At 36.9% G+C, this 16,848-nt stretch overlaps 2 protein-coding genes across 3 annotated transcripts; one reads left to right on the top strand and one right to left on the bottom strand.

Moving 5' to 3' along the window:
- Nucleotides 1–3,901: 3,901 nt before the first annotated feature.
- Nucleotides 3,902–10,425, top strand: LOC106929929 (stanniocalcin-2-like). Its single transcript, XM_015007176.2, has 4 exons — nucleotides 3,902–4,238; nucleotides 6,285–6,427; nucleotides 7,649–7,860; nucleotides 8,670–10,425. The coding sequence occupies exons 1-4, from the start codon at nucleotides 4,106–4,108 to the stop codon at nucleotides 8,971–8,973; spliced, it is 792 nt and encodes a 263-aa protein (XP_014862662.1). The 5' UTR covers nucleotides 3,902–4,105; the 3' UTR covers nucleotides 8,974–10,425.
- On the bottom strand, nucleotides 9,942–15,360 carry bnip1b (BCL2 interacting protein 1b). 2 transcript variants are annotated; one of them, XM_014973394.2, is made up of 6 exons: nucleotides 15,245–15,357; nucleotides 14,092–14,184; nucleotides 13,907–13,998; nucleotides 13,078–13,185; nucleotides 11,346–11,464; nucleotides 9,942–11,245 (listed from the first exon to the last, which is right to left on the bottom strand). In XM_014973394.2, exons 1-6 carry the CDS (start codon nucleotides 15,326–15,328, stop codon nucleotides 11,049–11,051), a joined length of 693 nt encoding a protein of 230 aa, XP_014828880.1. In that variant the 5' UTR covers nucleotides 15,329–15,357; the 3' UTR covers nucleotides 9,942–11,048. The 2 variants fall into 2 exon arrangements, with proteins under 2 accessions (XP_014828880.1, XP_087868867.1); XM_088012741.1 differs by having other exon boundaries at nucleotides 13,907–14,184; nucleotides 15,245–15,360.
- Between the last annotated feature and the right edge of the window lie 1,488 nt (nucleotides 15,361–16,848).

Here is a 16,848-nt window from a genome sequence, read left to right as displayed (position 1 = left end):
GTTTCAAAGTCATGCAGAAATTACCTTCTTAATCCAAGTGTGGACATTTCTCATTAGAGTGCCTCATGTTTTCTTTTGCTCTTTGGATTTAGCTTGTAATATTGATAAAATGTACTGAGAAATTATGTCTCTGCATTTTATTGTTCCACCTCCGAACCTGTCAGATTGTTGGAGTAACAGGTAAAATAAGAACCTGAACATCTTTCTATACTCATCTCTTTATTTTAAACGTTCCTTCTCATGATTATCCATGAGAAGGAAAAAAAACTTAAGTTAACAAAAATGCACTCCATTCACTTTTCTGGCTTAGAACGTAATTAAGTTTTACACTAGGTGGCGATATTGTGCTTTGTTTTATATTATAGAGACAGTCAACGACTGATAATCATGGATAATATGCTGCCAAATCAATTCTCCAGATTTCACTAGCATAAATATGCAGTGACATACACAATGTCGTTTTAGCTTTAAATCCATTCAGTTGTTGCTTCATGCAGATTTCCAGCTATAGGTCAGATGAATGTAATATGGAAATAAAATGGGATAAAATAAACAAGATGCAAAATAGAAAAAAAATGAAGAACCATGTCTACAGAGGCTGTTGTGAAATGCAAAATAGATTTTACTCAATTTGAACATGCTATATGGATGTAATTAAGAAATATATTTTTAAATGAAAACCCAATTTTTTTGAAAAACATGGGGTTGTTAGATGAAGACTACTCTTATGAATGAAGATTTTCTTGATTTTGAGTAATATGTTAGATCCTTACACATCAGTGTTATTAGCTTTAACTTGGGTTGTAAGATAAAACAAGTTATCTTTGCTGCTTTATGGATTATTTCTATCTCTCCTTATCTGGGTGGGTTTGGAGTTATGGTATCATCATTGCACTTTTAGAAAATGTATTGAAAAATGCTTCATTAGATATTTAAAGCCATGTATTTATAAAAGTATTAAATAACACACAAGTGCCATAGTTAGGTGACTTCAGAAGGCAATTGGTTCTACTGGATTTTATTTATGGTTATTAGAGGGAGGCTGAATACAGATAACTAAAAAAATGTTTTTATAAAATTTTTTGAAAACCAAGACTCCATTTTATAATTATGTGCTGCTTCTTGTCAGTCTATCTCATAAAAGTGCTATAAAATATATTGAAGTTTGGGGCTTTGACATGACAAAATGTTAAAAGTTCAAAGACCATAAATACTTTTGTAAAGTAAATATATATCATTCTAATGGTATTGCTGATGTTATATTTTTTCTCTTTGTAATATCTAAACTGTTAAATCATCATGTGTAAGTATGTTTTATTCTGCATTTAATCATACAGCAAAATGTTACTGCAGATCTTCCTCCGTAGATACAGAGCAGATACTTGTGAGTCTCTTCAGCGTCTGCACAAACATACAGAGACTGGAGCTGGAGCGCTGCTCTCATTATAGCAGCATGTGGGAGGACAGGAAGGCCACACATGTGCACTGTTTGCAGAGTCTCACTGCATTCATATACTACTTAGCGGTGTGTGTTCAGTGAGAGGTCGTTGAAAGGTTGTTTGAATGAAGCTGTGGGATTTTGTTTTGAAGAGGGACGAGATGGAACAAGCAAAAAAAAATGTTTTTCCCCAACTGGGCCCCTGAATGAACACAGACATAAATACACTCTGTCCCACTACCTTGACCTCTCACTGCAACACACAGATACAAACATACACACATGTGTTTGTCCTTGGACTACATTTAGTGAAGATGAAGTAGCAGAAGAGTAAGATGAGGTATTTGTTTGGTTCTCGTGGCTGATAGCAGTTGGTGATAAGTCCCTCTTCTGTAAACCAAACATCAGATGCCATGGCTGGAAAAAGGAAAACGCAAAACAAAAAGCAAGATTGTAAAATCTGAGTTAACATAAGGCAAGAAAAAAAGAAAGAAAGAAAGAAAGAAACAAGACAAAACAGGACAGACAAATAAACATGGTGTGGGAGGGAGATTGCAGTCATAATATCTGATAATTTGCTGATGGTTTTAGAGTTGGTCTCGATTCCTTCTGTACGTTGCAGCTCATTTCTGCTGTTTACAAGAAGGTAACACTGACACTTAATATGAAGAATACAGTACTAACCTAAATGCACTAATCTCTGGAACCTTTTTACATTAGATCTGCTCAAAGTATAGATTATTTTTTTAAAAACACTCCTTAAGACTCACTTCTACTCACTGGCCTTTGATTCTTGGTAAAATTGATCATTTGAGTCTGGTTTTGAGCTTTATGCTTTGCTTTGGTGAAATATGTCTATCAATGTTTTGTGTGCTTGCTTTTAGCACTTTGGTGCTGGCCTTGTTGATATAAAGTGTGACGTAAATCAAAGTGGCATTGACATAAATCTTCACCACAAAGCAGAGTGTTATATAAAGGACTGTTTATTGTTGGCGATATTCGTGACCTGTGTGGCACCAATAGCTCTCAGAATAAAAGTCATGTCTGCTGAACCCTGGATTTTAAAACAAAATTGCGTAACATGGTATAATTTAATTTAATTGAACAGAAAAGCCTAAATTATTTCTATTTCTGGACATAAGTGGCTGGTTAAGCTTAGTTTAACCAAGCTATCTGCTGAGCTCTGTTATCACCTGTTTTACAAGTCAGTCACAGAATTATACAGCAAGTTTAAGCTTGTAAGATCAGATATTAACACTGAACTGAGATATCACTGCAATGTTTTATTTGTTATAGGTTTAAAAAAGCAATAGTTGACAGAGACTGGGAGCTGCTTCAAAATTATTCCTGATAACCAGGTGGTGATTCAAAGCCAAACCAAACTTATTGTTGCACGGCAAGAATGAAAGATAAATTTAGAGATTTAAAATGTTGGCTCCTCTTGTCCATCTTTATCCAGAGCTATGCTGCTGTTGGCCCGGCAGAAAGCTGCAGAAACGAACCATCTCTGAGCTCCCACTGATCATTCATAAATCACAAGTGGAGACAGCGTTATCCCGCGCAGCTGTGAGTTTATTAAAGAAAAATATAGCCGGCAGCAAAGGACACAGGAGTTCTCGTGCAGCATCAACACCAGCACAAAGCAGATAATCTGCTTTAGGTGTTGGTTGAACTGTGTAATGATCTTGTTGTTAGCTGAGTAAATGCTTCAAACTGAAATCATTAGTCTCACCCTCTTTTATCTTCTCATCTGAAACTATTTTTGAGTTTTCTTTATTCTTGCAAATCCTACACCTGGCAAACCATACATCACTATGCTGACCGGGGAGCCAGTTTCCCTCTAGCGGGCCTGTGAATAACTTGCTGGGATGAAACAGAGGAGGTGAGAAGTTTCTGAGTAAACAGCTTTAAATCTTCATATAAACTGCAAAGTGTCTGGAAGGATTTTTGATGAGGAAGAAATAATTTGTTGATATTTGTCCTGCCATCAAGTGTTATAAAAACATATCTTAACCTGAACTTAATCTTAAAAGTTCTGAATTCTATCTCATTTATCCATTATATTCCAACTATCAGATTTTAGATTTGTGTCATTTAACTTCTAATTTGACAATCAAGTATTATTGCCATAAATAAGAGTGTGACTTAATGATATGTAAACTCGGCCTGCCATACACCATCAAGCGTTACCTCTCTGCTAGTCCTACGTTTCTTTGTGCACGTATCCTTCCGGCTTGGAGAGCAGCTGTAAACCCTCATTCAGTGGTTTTGAATGTTTGACCTTCACGCTCCCCCACAGTGCGTGATGTCAGAAGAATTTCACTTTTCGGGAATCATTAATATGTATTTTTATTCTGCCTTTTTGTCATCATCATCATCATCCATTTAGCAGGCTAAAAGTGTGATGGACAATTATATGGGATGCATTTTACCCACTGTGGTTCATTTACTGATAACATGATAAACTCTCGACTCTACGTGTGCTGCGCGTTCACAGTGCTGCGCTGTGATTGGCGGAGACGCATGCTCCGTTCAGTCCGGTGAACGCGCGGCGCTCCTGCGGGTTCTTATACCCGCGTTTCTCTGCCGCACTAAACTGACCACACTCCTGCAAACAAACACAGTCTAGTAAAGCTATCGGGAAAATAATAATAATAACAATAAAAGATGATGGTGAATGTGTCTGCTGCGATGTTTCTGCTGCTGGGCTGTAATCATCTGCTGGCCATGGAGCTGCATGATCATATCCTGGAGAAACAAGGGAGCCAAGTCAAAAAGCGCCTCTCCCTGCAGAGCACAGGTGAGTTCACACCGCAAAGTTATATTTTAGTGAAAATGTTCACCTTTGGATTTGACATTTGAATGCTTCTTGATGTGCATGAAGTGCTCTCTGATCCATGTGCTCATTATCATAGCTTCTCCTGCTTTAAAATGATGTGACCTGCTAAGTCAGTGAGCAACCAGGGATCTGAAACCTTAGACTGGCTCTTTATATTCAGCTCCGGGCTTCAGTGACTCCATCCTGCCCAGGATCGTTCCCTCTGCACCAGGTGTCTCCACTGCACCACAACCGGCTGAATTTTAACTAAAACCTCAACCAGACATAGACAGAAAAGTCTTTTTAACAAGTACTTGTGTTTAAGCATTGAACATTGCAACACAAAATATGAAAATAAGTCATTTACCTGTAGTAATGAAACAAATTATAGTCTTTCTCTACATTTTGTTGTTTGCCATGTAACAATGAAAAGCAAAGTATTATCAAAACCTCTTTAAACATCTAAGCACAGATATCTGAGCTTATATGGTGTTAAATTTGACATACAGTTTAATTAAACTTTGAGGATTTGTGTGAGTCTATCCACCACTAATATAAAGTGGTTTGTTTGTAGAGTCAAAATGGAAGGAGTTTGTAGCGAAATGGCAGGGCCAGATTTACAGGGATGTGGACCCTTGGGCTGGAGCTGGTTTTGGTGCCCTATGCACTAAGAAAAAATATTTTTCTGCATATTACAGCACAGTTATAGGTAGTCTATACATCAGTAGTTATGAACTGATTTATTGTAGACTTAATATGTCCTCTACCCAATAAATCCATATTGTTCCCAAAAAAATCTACTATAAATTTATAATTTAAGAGTTTTATACCGAGTGCAATGGTAGGGAAGCATAAGTGGAGGAAAACCTGATCCCAATATAACTGCTTAATACTGTAATCGCAATATCAATCAGCATTTTCTCTTCATTTTTCTTATTCACGTTATCACTACCTATCCCTGAGAACATTAGCATCACCGTCTCAAAAAACTATATTTGATGTTGGCGTCAAAGGCAGTTAAAGTCCATCCCAGTTGGCAGATGTATTACTAGCATGCAGAGTGTGAAAGCACTGGACTTGAAATATATTAACTCACCAAGTATTGCATTGCAAATATCCATTTTGCAACTTGCAAAAGTATTCATACCCTTTGAACTTCTCCATATTTTGTCACACTACAGCCATAGACATAAATATATTTCATTGGAATTTAATGTTATATACAACTGTGAAGTCGAAAGAAACGTATGCATGATTCAAAACTCAAATAAAAATTGAAAAGTGCAGAGGGCAAAAACATTCAGACCCCTTTTCTGTGAGAGCAATCATTTGCCGTCAGAAGTTGGCTGATGATTGCTAATGACTATAGAGTCCAGCTGTGTGTAATCTAATCTCAGTTCAAATCCAGCTGCTCTGGGACGCCTCAGAAGTTATGACAATGGGAAGCAATCAGCATCATGAAGTCCTAGGAACACACCAGACAAGCCAGAGATAAGTTTTGGAGAAGTTTAAAGCAGATTCAGGCTATAAGAATACTTCCCAAGCTTTGAACATCTCATGGAGCGTTGTTCAATCCATCATCCGGAAATGGAAAGACTATGGCACAACTATAAACCTACCTATATATATTCATGTTTGTGGTTGTAATGTAACAAACACAGCTAATTTCAAGGGTACAAATGCTTTTGCAAATCACTGTATTTATATATATTGCCAAGAAATCAAATGTCAGCCAAAAAGTGAAAACTAGAGTTGCACAAAAAACTATGTATATATATAGATATATTCCCCTTTTCTTTTGTGTGCAGCTCTAGTTCTCATTTTCTTCCTGACATCTGATTTCTTGGCAGCCCTTTTCATTTCTCTACTTTCTCCACCCTTTCTGCTCCAACCAACTTCTCAAAATGTCCAAATTAGCTCTTGAGCACATCACGTTCTGCAGGAACTTGTTGGGTTCCTGCCCTTGCTGAGTGACTTTAGATCTCTGTCGTCGTGCTGATCTCACTGTGTCTTTTCTCTCTGCCTAAGCTGAAATCCAGAGCTGCCTGGTGAGTTCAGGGGATGTCGGCTGTGGGATGTTTCAGTGTTTCAACAATAACTCCTGTGAGATCCAGGGCCTCCACCATATATGCCTCACTCTGCTGCACAACGCAGGACGCTACAACTCCCAGGTGGGAATCTGACTGAGCTCATGTCACGCTCTCAGACACACAAGTGAGAGTCATCTGCTCGCCATCACAGCCCTCCGCACTCACAGACGGACTGAAATTAAGTTCAACTTCAGGCAGGAGTTAGAGAAAGCAGATCTGGATACACGTTTTTATTTCATTTAATCCCATCAGTCGTTAAGGTCGTTTGTTAGGAATGTTTGTTGTATAAAGAGCAGGGTATGGTTGTGGATGGTAGCATTGGTTACAGAACGATCTGAGAGGGCATCTGAAATGGGAGAAGGAACAGTATGTCCACTTTACTAGAATAGAAATCTACAAGAAAGGGAAGCAAGTTCTTCTTGTCCTCGGAGTGATGAGGAGCAGTAGATGATGTTCTTTCTGCGTATCTTTTTCAGACGTATTCAAAACAACAGCTAGGGGAGATCTGTTGAAAAAGAAAAACAGTATTTCTGTATATCAGCTGTGTGTTGTTTATAAATTTCATTCAAGTCTACGATCCGATTAAATTACACACAACAGCTGTTGTTTTTATGTCTCTCATGAACACACCAGGTCATTGTGCATGAAGCAAGCAGGGTTTTACACAAATGATTAATTTCTCCTAAAACTACTTAGAATCAGGTGTGAGAGTTAAGAAAATGAACCTGAGTGAAGTTGGGCCCCTACATTCTTCAGATCAAAGGAAGGTGGTGCCAAATATTTGTGCTGCAACAAATGTTTGCATCAATAAATGTTTCCAGAGCAAGCCCCCCCCCACACACACACACACACATTTAGAAAATCAAGCACATTTGGTGTCAATCAAACTTGCTACAAAAATTTTAGCTGCACAAACAGCACAATTAATTAACAAAACAAATTCCTGCGCAAACGTTTGACGTTAATTCAAAGAACTTCATTCCATTTAGCTACAAATGTATTTGCTACAAACAGAATAATGAATAGAAATCGGACTTGCCCATCTAGACACTGCAATTAAATTTCATTTTTCCTTGCAAATTTCACCAAACTGCGGATTCGGTGCTACATCAAATTCTTCATCCAGTATTTGTGTTAAATCCTCCAGTGTGGTTGTGTTGGTCACTCCGACTCTGGGTGCAACAAACAAATGTGGCACCATTTAAGGTGGACTAAGCAGCATAAGATGTATTGCTACAACTGAAAAACCACAAATGTCCTTCTTACTTTTTCTGCCTGTCATGTCATGTTTGTCTCCTCCAGGGTAAGTCGTACGTGAAGGACGCACTTCGATGCGTCGCGTTGGGACTGCGGCAGCGTTTCAGCTGCGTGAGCCGGCGTTGCTCTGCGGTGAAGGAGATGGTGTTCTCGCTCCAGAGGGAGTGCTACTCCACACACAATCTCTGCCTGGCTGTGCAGGATCACCTGGACACCATGGGGAACCTGGTCCAGTTCCAACTCATGTTTCCTGCAGGGTGAGAAAGGCACGCTTATTCATTACAGCTTCTTTGGGCATGAAAAACACTTCATCATTTTAGGAGAAGTTGGAATCATTTTGTTAATCCTAATGGCCCTAAAACAGGAAAGCTTTAGATTGAAACAACTACAGATTGCATCAGTGAACTTTGAAAATATCTGGTTTCCGCAGTTTGAAGTTGCAACAGGACAAAATGTTGAAGCTCTAGGAGTTTGAATACATTTGAGGTTTGATCCCAGTCCTGATTTTCATCTAAAATTAATTAATTTTATTAGTTAAGACTTTACACGAGGTGCTTCCATCTTTTCATCAATAGAAAGTTTGGTAACTCTTCATTGAAGGGGTGTGCATAAGACTGACATAACAATGTCACGAACATAAAGGAGTCTTTATGAACGTTTATGACTGGGGTCATGAAATGTCATTCGGTAAATAATGACACTTTTAATGCAAAAGGACTTTTAATGCCAGTATTAATGGGACTTTGCATTAAAATGTCAAAATTGACACTATTAATGGATGTTTAATGCAACTTTTAGACCAACTTTGCATTAAAAGTGTCATTATTTACTAGATGACACTTCATGACAACAGCCAAAAGCATTTATGAAGACTCCTTCATGTTGATGACAGGTTTTATGCCAGTCTTATGCACGCCCCTTCATATGAAGTGTTACAGAAAGTTCCTGCCGAAAAAGATTTCCTGCTTATTTTATTCTGTTGGATTTTTTATTTTAAAAGCATTATGGCCTTCTGTGGAGGAAGGATCGTCTTTGAGCGTTTTCTCTGTGAATAAATTCCCAACAGGCCGTACGTTGAGCTGATGAACTTCCTGCTGAAGTGTGGAGACAAGATCAGGTCCTGGGTCGGACAGCGACTTCGGGGGCAGTGTGAGCAACACTGGGGGGCGCTCTGCAGCACCTTCACCAACATCTGCCCCCTCGGTCAGTCCGATGCTCCGGGGCTTCCCACCAGCCCAGCGCCCTCCATCCCTAGACCGGTTACCCCCACTGACCCCCTGCAGCAGCCAACCAGAGAGGTCGAACTAGAGGACTTGACCCCTGATTGGTCGACAGACAATGCTACCCAATCCGATCTCTTAGCATCCTGAACTGTCTTATGAAAAGTTACACAAGGTGCACACAGGGTAAACCAACATTAAGCACTTATATTACCAGTAGAATAAGTAAAAGATGTAGAGTTAGACGAGTTTTCTGTGTAGTGTTGCCAGTGAATGCAAAAGCAGCAACACTTATTCAGTGTGTGGGTGTTTTTGTTTTGTGGAGATTAATATTTTCTCTGAACATATACAGGATGAAAAGCCATTAATCTACCTCACATCAATATTACATTTCATCAGAGGGAAACGCTCATAACACGTTCAGCTCATGTGCGTCTGATGGCTTTAAGACAGAATTAAACATTTTTTAGTCTGTTTTGGTTTTTGTCGTGTTGTGCATCATGCATATAGTTAAAGAATAAGCTTCAATAATCTACCTTAAACTCGTAATAATCTCAAAGACATCTGAAGTTATACAATCTGTTTTATACAACTGTTTTGCTCAGGCCATTTTCTTTATTTATAGAGTCACAAAGCAGATGGCTCTAAGTGCATCTAGAGGCAAAGATGCCAAGAAAGTCCAGCATACTGAAGTAATTAGGTCTATTTTTGTGTCCGAGTTATTCAAACTGGTGGTGCTGAAGAGTTCAAAGATATAAAACAGTGTTTTGCTTGTTACTGCAACTCAGAACATTAAAAACATCTAAAAAGAAGAATCCTGTGAGACGGTGCTTTTAAAACCAGCAAATGATGATGTACCTTGTAAAAAATTACAAATCCCAAACAACAGTTTTAAGCACAATTTTAATAGTTTAAATAGAAAATATTTTTGACATAAATAAAAAGCAGAGCTTATTGTGAGCGAATATTTTTCTTTAATTGGTTTAAAACTCAGATTTCAGCACACGGTGTCTTTTCCTGTGTAATGAAAACAGTTCTTGTTTTTGAGAATGCAACAGTGTTTGCTTTGACTGTAAGCTACATAAATATAAATAAATATGGGCAGACTTTCACCAAAGTGCATGCATGTCTAATTTATTATGTAAAAATATCTGAAAGCACAAATGAAGAAAACATTTTGTCATTTTGCTGATAATCTAACCCAAATAAGCATAGAGTTAGTCTGAAATTATTTATACCACAGGCAGATTTAAGATTTTCTTAATTCAATCATTTGTTTATCTCACCCGAATCTCCCAAATATCCATCTTGTTTTTCTCAAGGCTTATTTTGACCCTTCAACATAAATCAGCAGAAAAGCCTTTATTGGCGTTACAATTAAACTACTCTTATAATTGCTGGCAATATGTTATAAATAGTATTTTAACCCTTTAGAGCTTGTAAAACACTTTCGTTTATTGCACCATCTGTAGATTCTCTATTATGTTCAAGTCACGACTTGGAAACATTATTACTTACAGACCAACACCAATGCTGAAGGAATTTGTTTGAGTTACAACATGTAATTTCTCTTTGAAATAAAACAAAAGTTTAAACATTGTAGCACTTTGCTTCCATGTCTTTTTAATTCCTCCTGCATAGATGTTAAAAACTAGAAATGTAAATGAGCAAAAAACATTTGTACAACATGTTTCTGCCTAAGTTTGACAAATCACGACACATGATGGAAAATCTCCATGTTTGTTCCTGAAGCTCCTTTCACAAGACTTTCTTGTGATGTGAAATAATGTCAAAACATTATTGTGGAGATTTTTTTTGTCTTATTAAAATGAAGGAAGAAAGGCACATCATGTGGAGTTAACATTCACCTTTGGACCAGTTAGCCAGAAAACTCATATGAAAACATCCAGGAACAAACTGAAGTCATTACATTCTGTTGCAGATGCCAACCAAATTTTTGCTTTTCTTTCTTTCTAATTTGAAGAATGTCTAAATGTCCCAACAGTTACTCCAGTAAGTCCAAACATTGTTAACAATCAGGCAGTGTGCAGCTTTAGTCCTCACGTTCACAGCTGGTTTTTGTAAACTAACCTCCTGCATCCTAAGCAAGGTAACGTCTCTTATATTCCTTCTTCTCTAACCAGGTAGTTTCTGCTCTGCTGTTCCTCGTCTTACAATCCCTGCAGGGATCTCGTCACGAGGCAGATGCAGAGCCAGCCGGCTCATTAAATGAAGGGGATGAGGCGTTTCTTAAGGATGTAGAGGACGGTGGCAAAGAAAAGCGCTAAAGCCAAGAAGATGAGCAGCTTGTCTGTGAGCTCCCTGCGGTTGTACTTCAGAATCAGTTTCCTCCCCAGGTGGATGGTTCCCGTCATGTTTTTGAACTCCTCGTTGGCTTCCTGCACTGTTTTAGAGGAGGTGGCTGCCATGACGATGAAAGAGGAGAGGGATCAGTGATCAATAAGCTGGACGACACACAAATTCATAAAAAGATGGGGGATTTTTTTTAAATGTTTCTTTACCAAGAGTGCCAATGGTGTCCTCGCTCTGCTTCACCTGCTCTGACATCATCCTGCTGATGGACATCAGACTCTCTGTGATGTTGCTGCTGCTTTCCACTAAACTTTCTTTGGTCACTTTCCTGACATAAAGACACACACACAGGTCACAGCAGGGAATCAATCAATCAACCAATCCAGTTTATTCGTATAACACATTTCAGCATCAAGGCGGTTCAAGGTGCCTTACAGAATAAAAACACAAAATTACTAATTTATAAAGAAAACACGATACAGTCAACAATTTGATGAGTATCATCACCAAAATAATATTAATAATATTGATATTATTGTACACAATAACATCAACTATGTTATTATGTATAATCAATTAAATGCATCTCTAAACAAGTGGGCTTTTAGTCTAGATTCATGACTTTAACAGCACATTTTCTAGGAAAAATGAAGTTTGGAGTGGAAATGCTGCATTTCCATCAACCCCCCTGTGAAAAGTGGTGATGGCAGCATCATGCTGTGAGAATGCATCTCTTCAGGAGTTAATTAAAGGAAACCAAAGAAGAAAACCTGTTAGAAATAGAGCTGCAACCAACGACTATTCTGATGATTAATTGGATTGAAAAAAAACATTATGCAGATTTTTTACTTGACAACTTAAACTTATATTATACAACATTAGAAATAGAGTTTTAAAAATACAAACAATTCAATTTGTCTTCAAATGAGAAAGTAAACAATTCTGGCCTATAATGCAATAACATAGCATTCCTTTAGTGAACACTTGATCATTTGTAGCAAAGGATGAATCTGCAGCTACAGAAACAGCTCTGCCCTTTCTGCCTTTCTTAGCATCAATAACATCAGGGCTAATCTCTTCACTATGTTTTCAATTATTATTATTATTTTTTATCTTACATAAAAAAAATGTTGTTTTTTTTAAATTTTGGTTTCATTACAGCTCTAAATGCCTTTTTTTAGTCTGCATTCTCCGTTTAACAATTAAAGTGCAAAGTTAGTTAATTATTTCAATTGATTCATAACCATTAATCTAACTAATCGTTTCAGTCCTAGTGAGAACCAACCATGTAAACACACACACACACACGCACACAGCACGTAATGGTTTCAGTCAAAACACATTTATGTCCAGTCATAAATTCACCTGAGAACCTGAAACAAGATTTAAAGCTCAGGTGCTTTTTATAGTCTGACTGAGCTATTCGCATAAAAGAAGAGGCATTTAAGAGACATACCACAAGAGGCTTGTAAATACAAAGGCAGCAAAAATGGTTCCAGAACAGACTGAACTCAAAGAGACGTTTTCAGCAATGTGTTGGTCCATTACATTGAATTAAATCCCAATAGCACACACTGTTGTTTATAGCTTTACAAATGAGCAATTAATGGAGGACGACCAGATCTGCAAATGAAGTATTGCTCACCTCACTGTCTAATACGAGGAACAAGCCTGAACAGAAACTTTACAAAGTAAAACCTTGCAAACAATTTTAGGGAATAGGCACCAGCTGCTGGTCTAACGAACCTCCATAAAGCAGGAGGTTTAGCAGCTCGGTCCTCTGAGGCAGTCAGGCATGTGTTTAACACATTGCTAAGGAGGAAAGGCATCCGCAGTGTGATTAGAGATCTTTTACTGTTTTGTAGAAAGAGCTTCAATTAACAACAAAATGCTCAGCGACCAGGTTTAGCACTTCGAAAGCCTCAGCAGAACTTTACTGACCTCTGTCTGGTGCTCGGGCTTTCTCCTCCCTGCAAAAGCTCGTCTTTTTCCATGTTGTCTATGGCGAGTTTACAGGCCAGGTTGGCTTTCCGCCATGCGGTCTGGTTGCTGGAACCCACAAAAATATCAGAACTAACTTAGAATACTGTAAGTGGTGTCTTAGATTTATTTACCTTAAGCAGTTCCTGTGAATCCTTCTAATTTGAATTTACTGTAATTAAATACAACTGTCAGGTAGGTAATATGAAAACTGCAAAAACCGGATGGATGGATACAATGAACAACCAAGTTTAAAAGCCTGATGTTTCATTCGATTGATTTTTTTATCTGCCCCTCGAAGCTTAGTGCTTCCATTTACAACAGTCACATATACAAGTCTAGAAAAAAATAAAAAAATAAGAGACCACTTAAAATGATCAGTTTCTCTGATGTTACTTTTTACAGGTATATGTTTGAGTAAAATGAACTTTGTTCTTTTATTCTATGAACATCTGACAACATGTCTCTGAAATTCCAAACAAAAATTTTGTATTTGTTTGCAGAAAATAAGAAATGGTCAAAATAAGGAAAAGATGCAGTGCTGTCAGACCTCAAATAAAGCAAAGAAAACAAGTTCGTAATAATTTAGAAACAATAATACTAATGTTTTAATTCAGGAAGAGTTCAGATATTCGGTGGAATAACTACAAGGTTTTCAGTGGAGTTCAGTGCAATGGACTCTTCATTTTTTCCAGAGCTGTAATTATATATTATTTTGTCATTAAAAGTTAATTATATGGAATAAGAATTACTGACAGAGTGAAACATTCATGTGTTTGTGTCCAGACACCTCAGCATTTGGCGTCGCTGGCTCTCCGTCTCCATGAGGATGGACAGTCTGTTGGATTGTGTGTCTTGCTCCTGAGCCATCTGCTCCAGATCCTGACAGCAGCAAAAACATGGCTTCCCTTGACACATTTCCATTTCTAAAGTAAGAAGTTCCAACACAGTTTGAATGTGGGGCAAAGACCTGACCTGTATCCTGAGCCGCAGCTTGTTGAATTTCTCTTTGACCCGAGAGTTGAGCTCTGCGAGAGCAGAATGAGGTCCAGGACAATTAATGATGTCCTGCAGATACAGAAAAACATAAAGGTGCAAAGATAACAGCCTGTGAAAGCAGAAAGGTTAAATTATACATGTGAAGTTTAAAATGTTTCTGTGAGCAGAATGACAAGATTATAGTTTGTCACAAATTCTGGCTGTCATAAATCTTAAACCAACCAACATTTTTTTGAAATCTAATTTTCAAAGGGGGCAGTGATTTCAACCTAGAAATGTATATTTTTTTTCATTCTTTTAACACATACTTGGAGTGTTACTATGTTGTTTTGATTTTTTCATGTATGTTTAAGAAATCCATTAATCTTCAGTGGCAACCATTTGGGTGAGCCTAAACATAGTTACTTGATTGTTGTGTAAAATAGAAATATGTGCCTGGAAAATATATAATAAAAGTTTAAATCTACAACTAGAGCTCCACATAATACTTAATACTAGTAATCATTGCACTTATAATCTGTGCATATTGTAAACACAAAGAATGTTGAAGATTATTTATAATTCTTTCACATTAATGAAGAGGAAAATGTTTATTGGTATTGAGTCAAACCATTTTTATAATTTTTGACCAGTTTTTTTTTTTTTTTTTTTGCATCTTTCCACTTGTATTTTGATTATTAATCACAATAAGTCCCCAGTATTTGATGTTCGAAGACATTCTTCACATAACCATGATCTCTTGCGCGTTATTCTTTGGTCTTTTCAGATATTTTCTTTATTATTTTATATTTTAAACTAAAAAGTGTTGGTTGGTTGGTTCAAGGTATTTGCATAGAAGTGTTAGTGGGAGACAGATGTTGCTTTAAAAGTTGTCAGAAAGCTTTCGCAAAAAAAATGAAATAATCAATAAAATAGAATAAAAAAATAAGCTCATTTCATGTGGTGACGAAACAGCGGAACAGAAAATTATTCTTATAAAAACAAAAAGACAAATATGATTGAAGTTATTCCAACTAACTGATGCTAAGCTAACTTCAATGGTCAACATTTAGCACCACCTGTGTGCGTTTCATGTCAACTTCTCCCAGTAACACATGAAAATCACCATAAACAACAACTGAGCTCTTACCTGAGTGAGAGCCTTTATCTCCAGGTCGTATTTTATTATTTCTTGTCCGCAAATTCGGACGTTTACGTCCTCCGAGGACGCCATTGCTATTTTGGTACGGAAAGCTGTAGGGCTTAAAAGAGACCAATCCGCTTTAGGCGAAGCTATAATCTAATTGGCTGAGGCCGTTTCGGTCTTCCTGTAATTATAAAATATCTAATTTTGAAGTAGATTTCTGAGTGGTTGGAGTATTGTTTCATGTGCTTTTAAAAATAATTAGAGCGGTAAATATAGGGGGAGAGAGGAAAAATGCATTTAGAAATCTCTTAAAAATGTTTAACATCTGTTGCTTATCAAGATAAAACTTTTATTATACCTCTAGAAATTTATTACATGGCTGCCAGCAAACATTAAACCCATTGGAAGCAGTTGTTAGCAGCAACTTTCTTTCTTTCCATAAATCAAAATAACAAAAACAATAACTGTAAATTGTGCTATAAATTATTCAGCAGATAATTGCTCTTTGTCGGTTTAATTTATTCACTAGTAATGTTTGTGGACCTGAAGATGTTCAGGTTCGTCAGATAAACAACCACTATTTTAAACCCTTCTATATTAATCTGCTCATAAATGACACTGAATACCATAAATAATACTGTATTTGTTAAGTATAAAACTAAATAAGATTGCTACTACAGGAGTGATGCATTTAAATGCTCTCTTACTTCAAAAAAACTATGATACTGTAAAACGGTTTTGATCTGCCACTATGTATGTTAATCAGCACAAAGGGGCCAAAACTTAAAAAATAAATAAATAAAAGTATAGTAATGCCAGGCTAGGGTTTTTTTTTAAAATATTTTTCCTGTACGTTGGCTGCTTTTTCATTTTTTTTCTGTTTGTAGCTGTCAATTTTAGTGAAAATTATGTTCTTTATGTAAAAAAAAAAAAAGCCTATTACAAATTGATAATTATTCCTGTTTTGTCTTATTGCTTAATATAAAGAAACTAGAAGTGGCTCTGAATTTTCACAGTGCTTGTGAAAGTCCACAAGTCTTTTAGTTGTAGAAAATATTGCTCCCTGCCCTGGGCAGAATGTACTGAGCAAAAAAATGATCTACCATCTCCTCTCCGAAATGAGTTTTCTTTTAACTACACACTTAGAAGTAAGTGTGTCCAAGGATGAATAATTTATCAAAAGGTGGTAAATCCATGGATTATAAGGACTCTGAAGTGTATACAGTTCATATCCTGATACAGACAGGTCAAACCTGATATGGATTATTTTATGCTCTACAGACTTATATTCAAATTTATATTCTATACTTTAAATTACTCTTGAAAACGTGTTTTTTTTTACCATCTTGACTAATAATTTGAAGCAGGAAACAACCAAATGTCACTCAGATTTGCACATATGCAAACCTTAAAAGTGTAAAGATTGTATATGCATTGACAACCAAATGTCTATAAAAACTACACTCATGATTCAGATTGTACAGTTAAATAGGTGAATAAATAACATTCTGCATTCACCCTTTGTGAAAACTTATAAAATATCTTTAATATAATATAAATAACAATAGACTGAAGTTGGACAACCCTGCATTAGGAGAAAAGTCGCC

The sequence above is a fragment of the Poecilia mexicana genome, unplaced genomic scaffold (genome assembly GCF_051168715.1).
Source record: "Poecilia mexicana isolate PSO_F unplaced genomic scaffold, ASM5116871v1 scaffold_14, whole genome shotgun sequence".
Taxonomy (NCBI): Eukaryota; Metazoa; Chordata; class Actinopteri; order Cyprinodontiformes; family Poeciliidae; genus Poecilia; species Poecilia mexicana.
This window is presented reverse-complemented; position numbering and strand designations above follow the sequence as displayed.

What these genes read in the sequence shown, in the direction of transcription:
- bnip1b (XM_088012741.1), bottom strand. Translation starts at nt 15,328, where the DNA reads ATGGCGTCCTCGGAGGACGTAAACGTCCGAATTTGCGGACAAGAAATA. An exon ending in CAGCGACGCCAAATGCTGAG is followed by an intron (nt 13,186 to 13,906) that starts GTGTCTGGACAC and finishes TGTGGGTTCCAG; the next exon opens with CAACCAGACCGCATGGCGGA. An exon ending in AGCCCGAGCACCAGACAGAG is followed by an intron (nt 11,465 to 13,077) that starts GTCAGTAAAGTT and finishes TCTTTATGTCAG; the next exon opens with GAAAGTGACCAAAGAAAGTT.
- LOC106929929 (XM_015007176.2), top strand. Translation starts at nt 4,106, where the DNA reads ATGATGGTGAATGTGTCTGCTGCGATGTTTCTGCTGCTGGGCTGTAAT. An exon ending in CCTCTCCCTGCAGAGCACAG is followed by an intron (nt 4,239 to 6,284) that starts GTGAGTTCACAC and finishes TCTCTGCCTAAG; the next exon opens with CTGAAATCCAGAGCTGCCTG. An exon ending in CAGGACGCTACAACTCCCAG is followed by an intron (nt 6,428 to 7,648) that starts GTGGGAATCTGA and finishes TGTCTCCTCCAG; the next exon opens with GGTAAGTCGTACGTGAAGGA.